Consider the following 16,418-nt stretch of genomic DNA (forward strand, 5'->3'; position numbering starts at 1 on the left):
TGTTGTATGCCTCTTGTGTGTGTGTGTGTGTGTTTATGTGTTTAGGATGTATCGGGGATTGAACTTGGGACATCGTACATGGGAAGTAAGTGCTCAACCACTGCGCTACCCCTGCTCCTTTAAAGTCTTTTTTACTTCAAAGACTGATTTTATTTATTTATCCCCTGATTAGCATTAAGGCAGAATCCTCTGTCACATTGTTGTGGTCAGTGTTGCAGTTACCATCTCCTCACTTTTACAGTCAAATTAATTAAAACTTCTGTGTACATTAAGCATCATAGTTCTTCTCAACCTTCCTTTTATCTTTTTATAATCTATACTCTAGGTTCTAATTCCATGTGTTTATTATTTGTATTTAGTTCATATGAATGAGGCCATGCACCTTAATGTCTTTTTGATCTCACCTATTGTGATTTTCATTCCCATGGGCTCTGATATTTTTCTATTCAGATTTCCAAATTCTTCTTTGTGCTTGTCCAGTGTCTTCTTGATATACTTTATCTTTTTAGCTATATTGTCTTTCAACTTGATTTGATTTAGGAGATTTGTATGAACCTCGTTGGTTAGCTGTCTCAAATCCTGTGTCTCTTCTGGGGCTCTGATGTATTCCTTTGCTTGGGCAATTTCTTCCATTTTCTTAGTATGGCCTGTAATTTTTTTCTGATGTCTAGGCATCTAATTAGTATGGTGAGTTTACTTAGATGCTCAATTTCTTTCTCTTGCATAGGGATTCCATGGTGGGGGGCTGTATGCTATTGCCATTCTTCGATTCTTGGTTCAACCTGTTTAGGGCTTTAGGATTGTCCCTGTTAGCTGCTCAAATCTTGCTGACCTGCTTCCAGGGGTCTTGGGGAAGGAGGTTGTAGAGGCTGGAAGAAGCCTCGTATTTTCTTTTTAATTTCCTCACATGCACTTCCTTGGTCCACCAGCAGATGGCGCTCTTCAACAGCCCTCTCAGTTCAAAGCCTGGTCAGGGTATGTCAACACTGACCGCAACAATGTTACAGAGGATTCTGCCTTAAGGCTATTCAGCACCTCACAAATCAACTTTCCTAGAGGCTGTTCTCCAACCTTTGCCAGAAGCCTTCCCTCTGTGTCCTGAAGAAACAGTCCAGGTCGATAGGGAGTGTGACAGAGAGGGTTGGATCTCTACTCCCCTGCTGACTCCCAGGGCAAACAATGGTGTGGTCCCACACAGCTTGAAAGGAATCTTGAGACAGAGAAGACCAAATGTGTTGGCTAAAAGCTGAACCAGACTTAGGCTGCATCTCTCTCTGTCTCTCTCTTTCTCCTGTTTACTGGGGAGTTGGACCCCTGTGGCCTCCTCTGTCCTTAGCTGCTGGCCAGAGGCTGGAGAATTCAAGGCTGTCTATTCTGAAGGTGGGGAGATGGGTGCCAACAGCTGTAGCCACAGCTCTTAGAGTATTCCTAAGATTCTTTTCCTTTGCCTTTCTCTCTTCTGGATGGTTTCGTCTTCTCCTGGTGCCCTAAACCCTAGAGCACTTTTTTTCCAATCTTTTTCTGCCTGTCCTCTAGCTATTTTTATTTTTATTCATGGCACCTTTAGGACAGAACCTGGGGCATATCAGGTACACAACAGAAACTTCCTGACTTCGATACACTTATATTTCTTTCTCCTCAGGTCTCTAAATCCGTTATCTTCTCAATCCCTCTATTCTCTAATCCTTGAAAGAACTAGGCTGGCAGGTCAAAGCCTGAACCCCAATCATGGTTCTGCCATTAAAAGTGTGTATCACTATAACTTTCTGAGTCTCCACTAGTACATATGTGAAATAAAATGAGAACTAGGTGGTCTCTAAGGTCCCATCTAGCTCTAATATGCCAATTTCTTACTCATTTCTCTTCTAGTAAAATCTTCTAGCCTCAATGATTGATACATAATAGATTCTCCTCCAGTAGACTATATTATAAATTTCAGCCGAGTCGGCCTTGAAAACAAATGGTTCTGATGATCCAAAATTTTTTTCTAATAATCAACATCAATTTCTCTAAAGAACACTTATGAAGCAGCAATATACTTTACCATATCACTTAACTAGACTGACTCTAAAAGATCAGCATTTCCTGTGGATGGAGTACACTAATATGGACTTAGATCCAATCTCTCATCTTTTTTTAAATTAAGATTTATTTATTTTTTAAATTCATTTCTCTCCCCTTCCCCACCCCTACCCCAGTTGTCTGTTCTCTGTGTCCATTTGCTGCATGTTCTTTGTCCGCTTCTGCTGTCATCAGTGGCATGGGAGTCTGTGTCTCTTTTTTGTTACGTCATCTTGCTGTGTCAGCTCTCCATATCCGCGGCGCCATTCCTGGGGCAGGTTAAATTTTCTTTTGCGCTGGGTGGCTCTCCTTATGGGCCGCACTCCTTGTGCGTGGGGCTCCCCTACGTGGGGGACACCCGAGTGGCAGGGCACTCCTTGCGCACATCAGCACTGCGCATGGGCCAGCTCCACACGGGTCAAGGAGGCCCAGGGTTTGAACCGCGGACCTCCCATGTGGTAGACAGATGCCCTATCCACTGTGTCAAGTGTGCTTCCCTCTCATCAAGCCTTTTGCTCCTACCTCTTGTCGGTTTCCATATGGCCACCGGAGCTGGATGATGGCAGCATAGAGACGGATCATCCCAGACATGCGTTTTAGAAAGTTGTCTTGTTGCTCCACTTTGGAATCCTTCACTTGGTAGCCAAGCATTCTACATGGGAAGAAAATATGCAATGTTACATGGCCAAAATGAGGATGACCTATCAGATTACTTTTTTTTTTTAAGATTTATTTTTTATTTATTTCTCTCCCCTTCCCCACTCACTCCCCCTCCTCAGCTGTCTGCTCTCTGTGTCCATTCGCTGTGTGTTCTTCTGTATTCACTTATATTCTTTTCAGCAGCACCCGGAATCTGTGTCTTTTAGATGCGTTGTCTTGCTGCGTCAGCTCTCCGTGTGTGCGATGCCACTCCTGGGCAGGCTGCACTTTTTTTGCACTGGGTAGTTGTCCTTACAGGGTGCACTCCTTGCGCGAGAGGTTCCCCTACATGGGGGACACCCCTGCGTGGCGCAGCACTCCTTGTGCACATCAGCACTGCGTGTGGGCCAGTTCATCACATGGGTCAGGAGGCCCTGGGTTTGAACCTTGGACCTCCCATATGGTAGGCAGAAGCCCTATCCATTGGGCCAAATCTGTTTCCCCAGATTACTTTTTATGGCTAAAAGAAGCAACATATTTTTATACTTACCTTACGTATGAAAACATTTATTACATATAATTATACTTATTATATATTATTACATTTTTATTTTACTTACTAAGTACTCATATCCACAATCTAATCTATGCTTCATATATGGGTACATGTATGGGTATCATTGTCATTTATAAATAAGAAAATTGATGCTCAAAGAGGCTAAATGATTTAGCTGTTTGCAAAGCTATGAAATGATGAGGCAGGGTTAAAATTCCAAGATGCTTGGATCCTAGATAAGTATCTTTCCACTGAATTACATTGATTACTGTTACCTAAATCCCCAAAGCTGTCAAATATGCATGAAAGATGTTGTATTCTCTAAGAGAACATTCAAGGTACATAAGAGAACCTGTAAGAAGGAAGGAAAAAAAATCTGAATTCTATTTACATTTCTAGGGATAGCAAGTAAGGAAAAAAAACAATTCTACCTCTGATAGTCTTCCAAGGCCATTCCCTCCTTGAAAGCTGGATAGAAAGGAATAGAGTAAGGACACTTCTTATGTAGATGAGCAAGAATAAGGTCCCCCACTCTGGGATGGAGCTCCCAGATCCCAGATGCCACAACTGCAATGGGGAACACTGCTTCATGATGAGAGGCCACTTCCTCCTCTCCTTGTTTCTGGGAACACAGAAATAGGTACATTTTAAGTTAATACCAGTGAAAGGTATAAATTTTGTACACCAACCTCTTCTTCCCACACCTCTGGCAACAAGGTTTCTCACCACAAATTTCTCGGCCAGTTTATACTGGACAAAATCCAATCCCTGGGAGTTAAGTGTGACAGACACTGTGCGCCCACCAGATTGAACAGGTTTTCCAGAGAGAAGACTGTGGATCTTGTCGAAGATTTCCTTTAGCTTGGAGCCTGGATAAGAGAGAGACAAAGTTAACTAAAAGATAAAATTCCAAATCAATCTCTTTTTCATCCTTGTAATAACAAGGTATCTATCCAAATAACAGCAAGGTATCTATGTAGCCCGATAGAAGTTCTGGGCCTAAAACCAAAAACAGTAATGCAGAAAAATATATGACAATCAAATATATGCTGTTGGGAATGTGTAAGTACATAATTGTAAGAAGGTTACAACCTATTTGGGAATGAAATAATTCTGACACATGAAACAAAGAGATAAACAGTATAGAAATAGGTGTTAAATTGTACGTAACTGATACCAAGGACTGTGACTGATATACTCAAAGGAAGAGGAACTTAACCTAAGTCACAATGATTCCCTCCCCCACCCCCACCCCCATTTCTCTGGACACTGCCTTCCTCCATCATCAGAAACACACGAAGAAATATATGGACTGGTTAGCAGACTTGGCCCAGTGGTTAGGGCGTCCTTCCACAACATGGGAAGTCTGCGGTTCAAACCCCGGGCCTCCTGGACCCATGTGCAGCTGGCTAATGCGCAGTGCTGATGTGAGCAAGGAGTGCTGTGCCACGCAGGGGTGTCCCTGCGTAGGGGAGCCCCACGTGCAAGGAGTGCGCCCCGTAAGGAGAGCTGCCCAGCGCGAAAGAAAGTGCAGCCTGCCCAAGAATGGCGACGCACACACGGAGAGCTGACACAACAAGATGACGCAACAAAAAGAAACACAGATTTCTGTACTGCTGACAACAACAGAAGCGGACAAAGAATATGCAGCAGATAGACATAGAGAACAGACAAATAGGGTGCGGGGGAAGGGAGAGAAAGAAAATAAATAAATAAATCTAAAAAAAAAAAAAAAGAAATACAGGGATTCCTAGTAGCTTTATTTGTTTTTACAAGATCCTTTGTGCTCCACACCCATATCCCACTCTCATACTTACTACAGTTAAGATTAGAAGTAGTAAAGCTAAGTCAATCAACTAACTGACTGAGCATCAACTTGAAGTGGCTGGCCCTGAAACATGTACACTCCTGAGCAGTCTGCCATGGGAATGAAAGAACAGTTTATATATAATAAAAATGGAGGTATACAGAGGGAAGATGAGATGAGAGGGGAAAAAGGTTCTCAAGTTTTTAGCGCCTGAGACCTGGCCCATTCTTACCACTGAGTTTTGTGAAATACCTTTATCTTTAGGATAAATGCCCTTTTTAATTTAAGCAGACTTGAATTATTTTCCATTACCTAAATCAAATTTATAGTTAATACATTTTCAGTTTAGAAAGACTGCCAAGTGCCTAATAACTTCAAGAAATGTTATAAAAATCTCAGAAATATCCTCCACAAGCCACCCATTCAGCACACACACACAAAAAGAAAAGGCCAGGGACATTTCTTGGGAAGTAAGAAAAGCAGGAAGGAACGAAGAATTGAATAATTAGACTCCACAGAAACTCCAAGAAGGCTAAGAATTCCAGAAAAATGGAAACAGAGACCCAATCTCACTGAAATGTTAAAAATAGGTATTCATTTCCATAAAGATTTACCCAGCTCATATTCTTGCTAAGTTACAGTCTATTAGGAGTTTACAGATGCTTTCAAAGGACTTCATTGGCTGAATTCCCCACCCAGTGCCTCTCTCTACTCATCTCCCAGCTCTACGCATGAAATGGCCTCCCACATTCCATCTGTCACATCAATACTGTATCCTTATTTAAATTCTCCTCCAAATTTATCTGCTCATGGATGCCCACTTTTCTTAAAAAGAATGGAAATAGGAAACAAATCACATTTTTCTCTCACTTATTCAGTATTTACTGATCACTAACTCTCCAGTGTGCTCTGTATCTGGCACTGACTAAAAAGGTAGATAAGGTCTAGCCCTTGCTCTTTTTTCTTTTCTTTTTTTTTTTTTAATTTTTTTTTTTTTAAGATTTATTTTTATTTATTTAATTCCCCTCCCCTCCCCCGGTTGTCTGTTTTCTGTGTCTTTTTGCTGCGTCTTGTTTCTTTGTCCGCTTCTGTTGTCGTCAGCAGCACGGGAAGTGTGGGCGGCGCCATTCCTCAGCAGGCTGCTCCCTCCTTCGCGCTGGGCGGCTCTCCTTACAGGTGCACTCCTTGCGCGTGGGGCTCCCCTACGCGGGGGACACCCCTGCATGGCACGGCACTCCTTGCGCGCATCAGCACTGCGCATGGGCCAGCTCCACACGGGTCAAGGAGGCCCGGGACTTGAACTGCGGACCTCCCATGTTAGCCCTTGCTCTTACAGAAAGTAATAATGGGGCAAAAGGGTCATAGTCAAGAAATATGTAAAGAAATAAAAAACAGCAAAACTAGAGATTAATTAAAGGTGGCAAGTGAAACAGAGGGAAGCAGTCCTGGGATGACTCCCAGGTTTCTAAATAAAGTGACAGAGTAGATAATGGGAAGAAATATAAAGCATAAAGAAGATAATGAGGAGGGAAGCAGCTGTGGCTCAACCAGTTGGGCTCCCATCTACTGTACGGCAGGGCCTGGGTTCACGCAGAGAACTGGCACAGCAAGTTAATGCAACAAAGGGAGACAAGCAGATACAGAAAAAACGCACAGCAAACGGACACAGAGAAGAGACAGCAAAGAATGGAACCAGCTGTGGGGGGGGGAGGTGGTGTAAATAAATAAATAAATCTTTTAAAAAGAAAAAAGGTAATGAGGAAGTGGAGGTGGCTCAAGCCATTGGATACCTGTATCCCACATGGGAGGTCCTGTGTTCGGTTCACAGCGCCTCCTAAAAAGAAGATGATACCCTTTAAACCCAACACTAAATCCCATTTTACTATTAATGGAATTTGGCAATATAGTAGGCTTCATTTTTGAAGAAGTTTTGGATCACAAAGAGGTTCAACTATGGCAGGGGAGGAACACTGGTGTGCGGTGTTATTGATGGGGGGCACATGGTTGGGAGGGAGCTCTCCAGGGCATGTACACAGAGTACATAAAAATGTTTGGATATTTTCATAGTAGTTACAGTTAAAAATGACAACAGAGGGAGTGCTGAGTTTCTAGCCTGGGGAGCTCTATCACATTTCTCAATGTAACAGCAACAATCCCCCACGTGTAATGGCAAAGACCAATAAAGGATGGTCCAACAATGAGCCTTTGATACCAATGACTATGCTTATGAACCTGTGTGCCTGAAATATGAACTAGGCCTAGAGCTGCAGGGTACCTAAGAATTACCTCCTGAGAGCCCCGATGTTGCTCAAATGTGGCCACTCTCTAAGCCAAACTCAGCATGTAGATGCATTGCTTCCCCCCAGTGTGGGGCATGACTCCTGGGGATGAGCCTCCCTGGTCCCGAGGGGTTACTACCAAGCACCAGTTGATGATGTAACTAGAAAAAGACCTTCAATAAAAGGGTCAACTCAGATCAGAAGAGTATCTCGGCCTACATGTAATATCAGGTGTTAAAAACTGCTTTGACTTGAATAAAAGAGGGAAATGGAAAGGACAAATGAGTTTATATGGCTATGAATCACCAAAAAGAGTTGGGAGGGTCGCGCTTATGCACGACTCAGCAGGGTCCCAGAGACAGCAAAGGTGGATGTAACCCCAGGTACTGGTTCTCCTGAGGGCTACAGGTTCTACAGTCATGGTGGATGGCTCTGGAGTTCAGTGCCATGTCAGTTGGCCCTACTTTGGAGTTTGTGTTCCTGAGTATGATGGAGTTGGACTCAGATGTGACCTTTCTACACATGCCTCTTCTATCCCTTTTACTGGACCTGTGGTTGGTGCTGGGGTTGGTGTATACTCAGGAGACCTGAATCTATGGACTGTCCATGTGATAGCCAGACCCTGAGCCTCAGCAGAATTATAACTCCTACCCTCTGGTTTCCTGGACTTACCCAGCCAGGTAACAGGGAGGTGAAGAAGGTCAACCACCACACCAGGGAGCCATGAGTGCCTACAACTGCAAGCAGAACTGCATCCATCATCCATGTGGAATCTAAGTCCCTTTTCGATATAGAGGTGGAGTGGACATAACCATCCCAGGGTCCACAGGATGGAGGAACAGAGTATGGATTAGAGTGGACTTACTGATATTCTACTGTGGAACTATTGTGATTAGTAATGGAAGAAATTGTAGCATTGATATAGAGAAAGTTGCCACGGTAGCTTCTGAGGGTAGGGAGAGGGAAGAAGAGATATGATGTGGGGGCATTTTCAGGACTTGGAAGTTGTCCTGGGTGGTACTGCAGGGACAGATGCTGGACATTGTATGTTCTGCCACAGCCAACTGGGTGGACTGGGGGAGAATGTAAACTACAATGTAAACCATTATTCATGTGGTGTAGTAGTGCTCCAAAATGTACTCACCAAATGCAGTGAATGCCCCATGATGATGAAAGAGGTTGCTGATGTGGGAGGAGTGGCGTGAGGGAGGTGGGGGGAATATGGGAACCCCTTATATTTTTTTAATGTAACATTAAAAAAAAAAAGATGAGTGCACAATGAGCAGACAGCGAGTGCAAGGACAACGGGGTGGGGAAGGGAAGGTAAATAAATAAAATGAATCTTTAAAAAACAAACAAAAAAAGAAGATGAGCTTAAAAAAATACAATACAATAAAAAGAAGATGGTAAGTTCAGGTTTGAACACATTAACTTTGGGTATCTGAGAGACATTCAGGCAGCTAGAGCTAGAGAATCTAGAGTTCAGAAGAAAGGAATGAAGTAGAGACAGATTCGGGAGTTGTCAGTACACAGGTAATGTTTGAAGCTCGGAGATATGTAGAATGAAAAACTGTAGGGTGAAAGCAGATCCACAGGAAACACCTAAAATTAAGGTGTGGGAAGGACACCAAGGCCGCTATATGAAGAAGGAAAAAGAAGAGTCAGAGAGGTAGGAAGAAAACTGGGAAAAGTAATATAGCCACAGAAGTCTAAGCAGTGGAGTTTCAAAAAGAAGGGAATTATCAATAGTGTCAAATGCAAACATGAGGGAGATTGGAATAGAATGAAAAGAGATACAATCATAATCTAGAATATGTTTAAAGGAAGAAGGAAAGGAATCTGTTAAAAGGAGTAATTGTAGGCTTTCTGTCCAGAGGAGCCTGTACCAAATCTTGGTGTCTTTCCATCTTTCTCTCCCATTTCTCAGCAAGCTCTTTTCTTTCCCCCCATTTCCCAATAAATTCTTTTCACTGGCCTAACTAAAAAAAAAAGCAGAAAGCATGGCCTTGCCAACATTTTTCTTTTGGACTTGTAGCTTTTGAAACTGTGAGACAATGTTTGTCATTTAAGCCAAAAAAAAAAAAAAAAAAGGGATGGGATAGGATCAAGAGCAGTGATGAAGGGCAGGAGGGAACACCTCATGCTTTAAAACAGATGGTATGAAAATACAGCTGGGTATAGTGGGAAGGGGCAGGCACCTGATGATCTCTCTCACTTGATGTCTCAATTTTCCTGATGATATAGGAGGTAAGGTTGTGTACTGTCAACTAAGGGACTAAATACTGAGGATAAGCCTGAGGAGAGTAGTGAACATCTGGAGTGGCTATGAAGTCATCATCTCCCCTTATGCTGTTGCAATCAAAGGACACTGCACTTTAAATTCCAGAAAGTGATATACATTTATTTATTTATACCTTGCCCTGTTCCAGAAAGAATTTCAGGCAGTAAAATGAAATATGTAAGTATTGTCATATAGACACTTAAGGGAAGGAACTGCAACTTTCCTATGCTTTTCAGGCAAAAACAAATGCAAATTAAACAAGGATTTGGGATCCATAGTAAGTCAGAGAAGCTTTCCAGTTTATATACTCCCCTAGCCACCTGGCAGCATAGTCAGGAATTGGGAGGCTTTCACATCTAGAACTCCGGGAAAAAAATAAACCTTTCATTCTAAAGAAGAGGAAGAAGGATCTTTCCCCTGTCTAGTTTTTACTCCCTAAACCCCAGTTTCTGGAGAGAAAAGAAGTAAGTCCTAATGTTTTAAAAGGGCAGGCTTGGACAAGTCCCAGTGGATAGGGCGTCTGTCTACCACATGGGAGGTCCGCGGTTCAAACCCCGAGCCTCCCTGACCCTTGTAGAGCTGGCCCACGTGCAGTGCTGATGCGCGCAAGGAGTGCTGTGCCACGCAGGGGTGCCCCTTGTGTATGGGAGCCCCATGCGCAAGGAGTGTGCCCCGTAAGGAGAGCCACCCAGTGCGAAGGAAAGTGCAGCCTGCCCAGGAATGGCACCGCACACACGGAGAGCTGACACAAGATGACGCAACAAAAAGAAACACAGATTCCCATGCCGCTGACAACAGAAGCAGACAAAAAAAGAGAAGAACACGCAGCAAATGGACACAGAGAACAGACAACTGGGGCGGGGGGCGGGGGGGCGGGGGGGCGGGGAGGGGAGTAAAATAAATAAAGTAAATCTTTAAAAAAAATAAAAATAAAAAGGCAGGCTTGTTGGAAAAGTTAATGTTGTAGGAAAAAAGCGAAAAATATATCCTAGGTACCCTTAGTTATGTTTTCAGCAGTAACTTTCAACTTCTAAGTTAAGAGCCATCCTAAATAATTTATTAACATACAGCTTATTAAAATGAATCAACAAACATATTGATTACCTTTTATGTGCTGAAGAGGACACAAAGGAGAATAGAATGTATTATTTATAGTACCTGTTCCAACTGTCTACACTTGCTCAAATATACTGTTTATAAGAACATTACAGATAAGCAGATTTAGAGTCTTAGAGAACAAAATGAAGAAGGGCCAACCTGCAATGGTGGAGATTTGGCTTACTGGGATGGTGGCAGCCTTCTGTAGGTCCATCTTTATCTTTTTGACCTACCAGAAGAGAACAGTGAGAAGGCAGATAGTGTTTTGAAGAGATGAACAGGTGCTACTTAGGTTAAGGGAATGTGACACACTAGTTACATTCCTTTGGGGCACAAGGCTGTGGGGAGTACCATTAGTCTCAAAGAATTCTTGCTATACCACTCTCTACCTGACTGTCCAGGCTGCCGGTCAGTCCCTCAAATGACAACACACACTGACTGGAAACATCCTGCAGCTGTTGGTACCATTGCATTGTACTGTCTTGTACCTTCACCTGGAGGTCTGAGAAACAAGAGAGGTTTTAATAAAAGCTAGCATTTATTGAGCACTTAATATAGGCAAAGCACTATTCTAATCACTTTATGGATGTATTAGATGCTTTAACTGTCACAAGCAACCCTATCAGATAGATAATATAATCATCTTCATTTTACAGAAAAGGTTGTCATTTGCCCAAGGTCACACTGCTAATAAGAAAAACTGGTTTCTTACTGATCTGGGATTCTCAACTATTTTCAGAGCCGGTATTCTCAACCACTATGCTATATTTATTCTCATATGTATTAAATGAACATGTAACTCTATTTAAAATACATTTATATCTATTTATTTATCTATTTGATTTTAAAATATTACATCCTACTGGAATTATACAGAATCTCAGTCCTCATGGAAAGTGTTGGAATCTGGTCAGGTTCCACATCAACCAAAACTGAAAGTAATATATTATGTAAAAGACCTGTTTAATTGCCTTGTAGCTTAACATGATATTCAAAATATATTGTCTTTTTTTTACATTTTGAGTTACATGGATTTAAAGGCCAGCATCCACACCAAAACCTACCTTCATTTTGTTTTCCTTTCGGGCCCTGGCTGGGAGCTAGGGACTCTTTGTGGGCCTCTGGCTCCTGGTGTGTCTGTGACTCTCTCTGCTTTACTTGGGCCTCCTCTTCCCGCCTCCGCTTGTCTTCACAGGCTTGGGTGATTTCCTGCTGCAAATCTGTAAGGAGGTCTCGCATTTCCTGCCGAGCTCCCTCAGCCACAGCGTGGTCCTCTGCTGTAGGAAAGCCATTCTGTCAGAGTGACAGGCAGAACTTAGTGGCCATTTCCTAGGCTGCCTTGTGGGGCTCACTCATACCTCATACAAGTCAATAAATGTTCTGTATACAAATATGAGAATGTTCTCTCATGAACTTTTAATAAATATACAATACTAATATATGGTGTTAATAAGACAATGGTTTGTGGGAAAAATATGAGTTATGGACTATAGATAGCAGTAATATAATGAAATTCTTTCATCAATTGTAATAAATGTATCACAGCAATGTAAGTTGTTGGTGGGAGGGTAACGTATTGGAATCCTGAGGTATACATGATTGTTTTATAAACTCACAACTTATCAAATTAAAAAAATATATATGGGAAGCGGATTTGGCTCAACTGATGGAGCATTCGCCTGTCATGTGGGAGGTCCAGAGTTTGAATCCTGAACCTCCTGACCAATGTGGTGAGCTGGTCCATGCTAGTGCTAATGTGAGCAAGGAGTGCCCTGCCATGCAGGGGTGTCCCCCGCATAGCGGAGCCCCACATGCAAGGAGCGTGCCCCACATGGAGAGCTACCCCATGTGAAAAGAAGTACAGCCTGCTCAGGTGTGGCGCCACACACACGGAGAGCTGACGCAGTGGAATGACGCAACAAAAAGAGACACAGATTCCCAGTGCTGCTGACAAGAGTGAAAGTAGATACGGAAGAGTGCGCAGCGGGTGGACACAGGGAGCGGATGGTAGGGGGGAGGGGAGAGAAATAAATAAAGAAATGAATAAATCTTTAAAAATATATATATATATATAATTACTGGGAAAAAAAAAACATTGCAAACATTTCTCCAATCTGTGGCTTATCATATTCACTTTAGTGATGGTATACACAGCTACACTTTTTTTTGTTGTTAAGTCAAATTTATCCAATTTTCACTTTTGGTTTGTGCCATTTGTATCCTGGGAAATCTCTGCCTACCCTAAAATCACAAGGTCATGTTTTCTTTCAGAAGCTTTTAAGTTTAGCCTTTACATTTAGATCTATGATTTTTTTAAACACAAGCTTTTTATATATGTATAGTCTTCAGAATACGACATTCACAAGCATTGCTATGAATTTCATGGGTAAAATTGACAAAGATGAAAAACATATAATACATAATGTTTGTGACTGAATTGGGAAAGAAGCAGGGATACAGCCTTTTGGAGTGGGTAGTAGGGTTACCATCCAGCAGAAGAAATCAAAATTCTTAAAAAATGTTAATTCTGTTAGATCCCACAAGTCTACATCCAAGAACTCACCCTGTGGAAGGAATACTGGCTGTGTGCCAAAATTTAGCTTCAAAGATGTTTACCACAGGCTTTTTAAAAATAAGGGCAAAAAAGAATGGAAACAGCCTGTAAAATAGTGGATTGGTTAATATCACATAGCACAATTAAGGGATACCATGTAATCACTGAAGAAAATTCTGTGGACTATCCATATATGATGGTCAAAAACATTTTTAACTGAAACACAAATCATGGAACAGAACTTATGGGTTGATTGCCTTTCTATCTGTGTGCACACACACAAATACATACACTCCTACCCCTGGCTTTTGTGCATACCTTTATTTGCTAAAGTTCGTTTTTAATTTTTAATCTTTTATTAGAGAAGTTGTGAATTTGTTAAGGTTTTAAAGATGTGCATGTATTCCAGGAAAAAAAATCTTTAAAATTTTTGACTTTAGAAGAATAGGGGGTGTGAGGGAGGGGGAAGTTTGATGTAAATGATAACTGGGAGTGTATGTGTACCAATGATAATTTTTGTAACTTTTTAAATTATTAAAAAGCAGATTCAAAGATAAGAAAATAAACGTACTGTATACATACACAACACCACCACCACTACCACCACCATAGTTTTTAAAAGATTTATCTTCGCCCCACCCCACTTCCCCTCCTCCCCCCTCCTGTTTATGCTGTTTTCTTCTCTTCTCATTTTCTCTCCTCTAGAATTCACTGGAATTTGATCCCTCTGATGGAGAGAGAGGTACTCTGACAATTGCACCACCTCAGTTCCTGGTTTCTGCTGCACTTCAACTTGACTCTTCCCTTGTCTCTCTTTTAATGCATCATCATTTTGCTGTGTGACTCACTTGCCTGAGGCACTGGGTCACCACATGGGTACTCATGCGAGCACTGGCTCATTATGCAGGCACTTGTGTGGGCACTGGCTTGCCTGGCAGGCACGATTTCTCTTCTTCTTTTCCACCAGGAGGCCCCAGGGACTGAACCCAGGTCCTCCCATATAGTAGGCAGAAGCTCTATCACTTGAGCCACATCTGCTTCCCACCACCATAGTTTTTAATGGCTGCATTGTAAGTCATTGTATGAATATACCAAAACTGACTTAAAAAACTCCTTACTGATGAGCATTTGTTTCCAATCTTTTTTTCCCCTAATTTTTGTTACCATACCACTAAAACAAATAATCTTCATATACTTTCGGCATATTTATTTCCTTAAGAAAAATTCCAAAAGTAAGGAATTTTGGAATTGTTGGACTACTCATGTTTATACTTAATGCTTTACTGTTCTCTTAAAAGTAATACCAATTTACAATCACATCCACAGTATCCAAGTATGGATTTTTCTATGTTCTCACCAATACTGAGATGAGTAATTTTTTAAAATATGGGAGCAAATGTGGCTCAAGCAGTTGAGCATCCACTTCCCATATGGGAGGAGCCAGGTTCAGTTCCCAGGTCCTTTGTTTTGTTGAAAAAACAAAAACAAATGAAAAAAACAACTCAGGGAAGCAGATGGGTGTGGCTCAGTGGCTGAGCCTCAGCTTCCCACTTCTGAGGTCCTAGGTTCAATCCCCAGCCACCAGTACCTTAAAAAAAAAATCTATATCTATATATATAGATATAGATATAGATAGATAGATGGTCAGTATTACTTGGGTTGCATATAGGGATCCTGAATTTTATGAATGATTATATTTAAATATATATTTGAAACATGCTAGATTACAACAATACTGCTTTAATTTACATTCCATATATTAATGGGGATCTTGAACTTATGTTCGAATGTATTAAACAATTACATTTCTCCTTTTATAAGCTGCCTATCGTTGTCCTTTGCACATTGTTCCCCTAGTGGGATGGAAATAAAAAGTGACTTATTTACTACTTCTTCTCCCCCATAACTGTAAGCTATCTCTTTTTAACTAGGATATTGAATTTTTTAACGATTTTTTATTTATTCTCTCCCCTCCCCCCCCCACCCCAGTTGTCTGCTCTGGGTCCATTTGCTGTGTGTTCTTCTGTGACCACTTCTATCCTTATCAGCAGCACCGGGAATCTATGTTTCTTTTTGTTGTGTCATCTTGTTGTGTCAGCTCTCCGTGCGTGTGGCGCCATTCTTGGGCAGGCTGCACTTTCTTTCGCGCTGGGCAGCTCTCCTTACAGGGTGCACTCCTTGCGCATGGACCCCTATGCGGGGGGCACCCCTACGTGGCAGGGCACTCCTTGCGCGCATCAGCACTGCGCGTGGGCCAGCTCCACACGGGTCAAGGAGGCCTGGGGTTTGAACCGCGGACCTCCCATGTGGTAAGCGGATGCCCTATTCTTTGGGCCAAGACCGCTTCCTGGATATTAAATTAAAAAAAAAAATTTCTACCCCCTTCCCACCAGTTGTCTGCTCTCTGTGTCCATTTGCTGTGCGTTCTTCTATGTCTGTTGTATTCTCATTAGGTGGCTCTGGGAACCCATCCTGGTACCTTCCGGAGTGGGAGAGAGGTGATCATTCTCTTGCATCACCTCGGCTCCCTGGTTCATTGTGTCCCATATTGTCTCTTCTGTCCCTTTTTGTTGCGGTCTTGCTGTCAGTTCTCCGTGTGGGTGGCACCACTCCTGGGCAGGCTGCACTTCCTGCAATGGGCAGCACTCGTGTGGGGGGCACTCCTACGTGGGGCGGCACTCCTATGTGGGGGGCACCCCTGTGCAGGGTGGCACTCCTTGCATGGGGCAGCACTCCAACATTGGCCAGCTTGCCACATGGGTCAAGAGGCCCTGGGTATCGAAACCTGGACCTCCTATGTGGTAGGCAGAAGCTCTATCTGTTGAACCACATCTGCTTCCCAAGGATATTAAAATTTGATCTTCTATATATGTTGAAAATGTTTCCTAATTGGTGATGTTTTTAACGTTTATGAAATCTTATCTATCCATCTTTTCCATTTATGATTTCTGCCTTTATTTATATGCTCACATAGGTTCTCCTTACCTTAATTCAAATATTCATGTAGATTTTTCTATTGACCGTAATTTATTTCATTTGTCCCTCTGCTGTACATTTAAATATCTAAGTAATAAGGAATTAATAAAATGAAGATATGGTATAAATTTCATCTTAAGTTTTATGCTTAGCCCTTTTTCTAAATA

General features: G+C 42.1%; 1 protein-coding gene across 2 annotated transcripts in view; it reads right to left on the bottom strand.

Annotated features, from left to right (window-relative positions):
* Positions 1-16,418, bottom strand: part of GLE1 (GLE1 RNA export mediator) — a 71,090-nt gene that overhangs the window by 10,728 nt on the left and 43,944 nt on the right. For both annotated transcript variants that reach the window (XM_058302311.2, XM_058302312.2), the window contains exons 7-12: positions 11,786-12,014; positions 11,111-11,223; positions 10,881-10,950; positions 3,983-4,125; positions 3,688-3,878; positions 2,584-2,713 (exon numbers count right to left, since the gene is read on the bottom strand). In XM_058302311.2, coding sequence (XP_058158294.1) covers positions 2,584-2,713; positions 3,688-3,878; positions 3,983-4,125; positions 10,881-10,950; positions 11,111-11,223; positions 11,786-12,014 — 876 coding nt within the window. The remainder of the gene's footprint in view (positions 1-2,583; positions 2,714-3,687; positions 3,879-3,982; positions 4,126-10,880; positions 10,951-11,110; positions 11,224-11,785; positions 12,015-16,418) is intronic.

This window comes from Dasypus novemcinctus, chromosome 8, assembly GCF_030445035.2.
Source record: "Dasypus novemcinctus isolate mDasNov1 chromosome 8, mDasNov1.1.hap2, whole genome shotgun sequence".
NCBI classification, from domain to species: domain Eukaryota; kingdom Metazoa; phylum Chordata; class Mammalia; order Cingulata; family Dasypodidae; genus Dasypus; species Dasypus novemcinctus.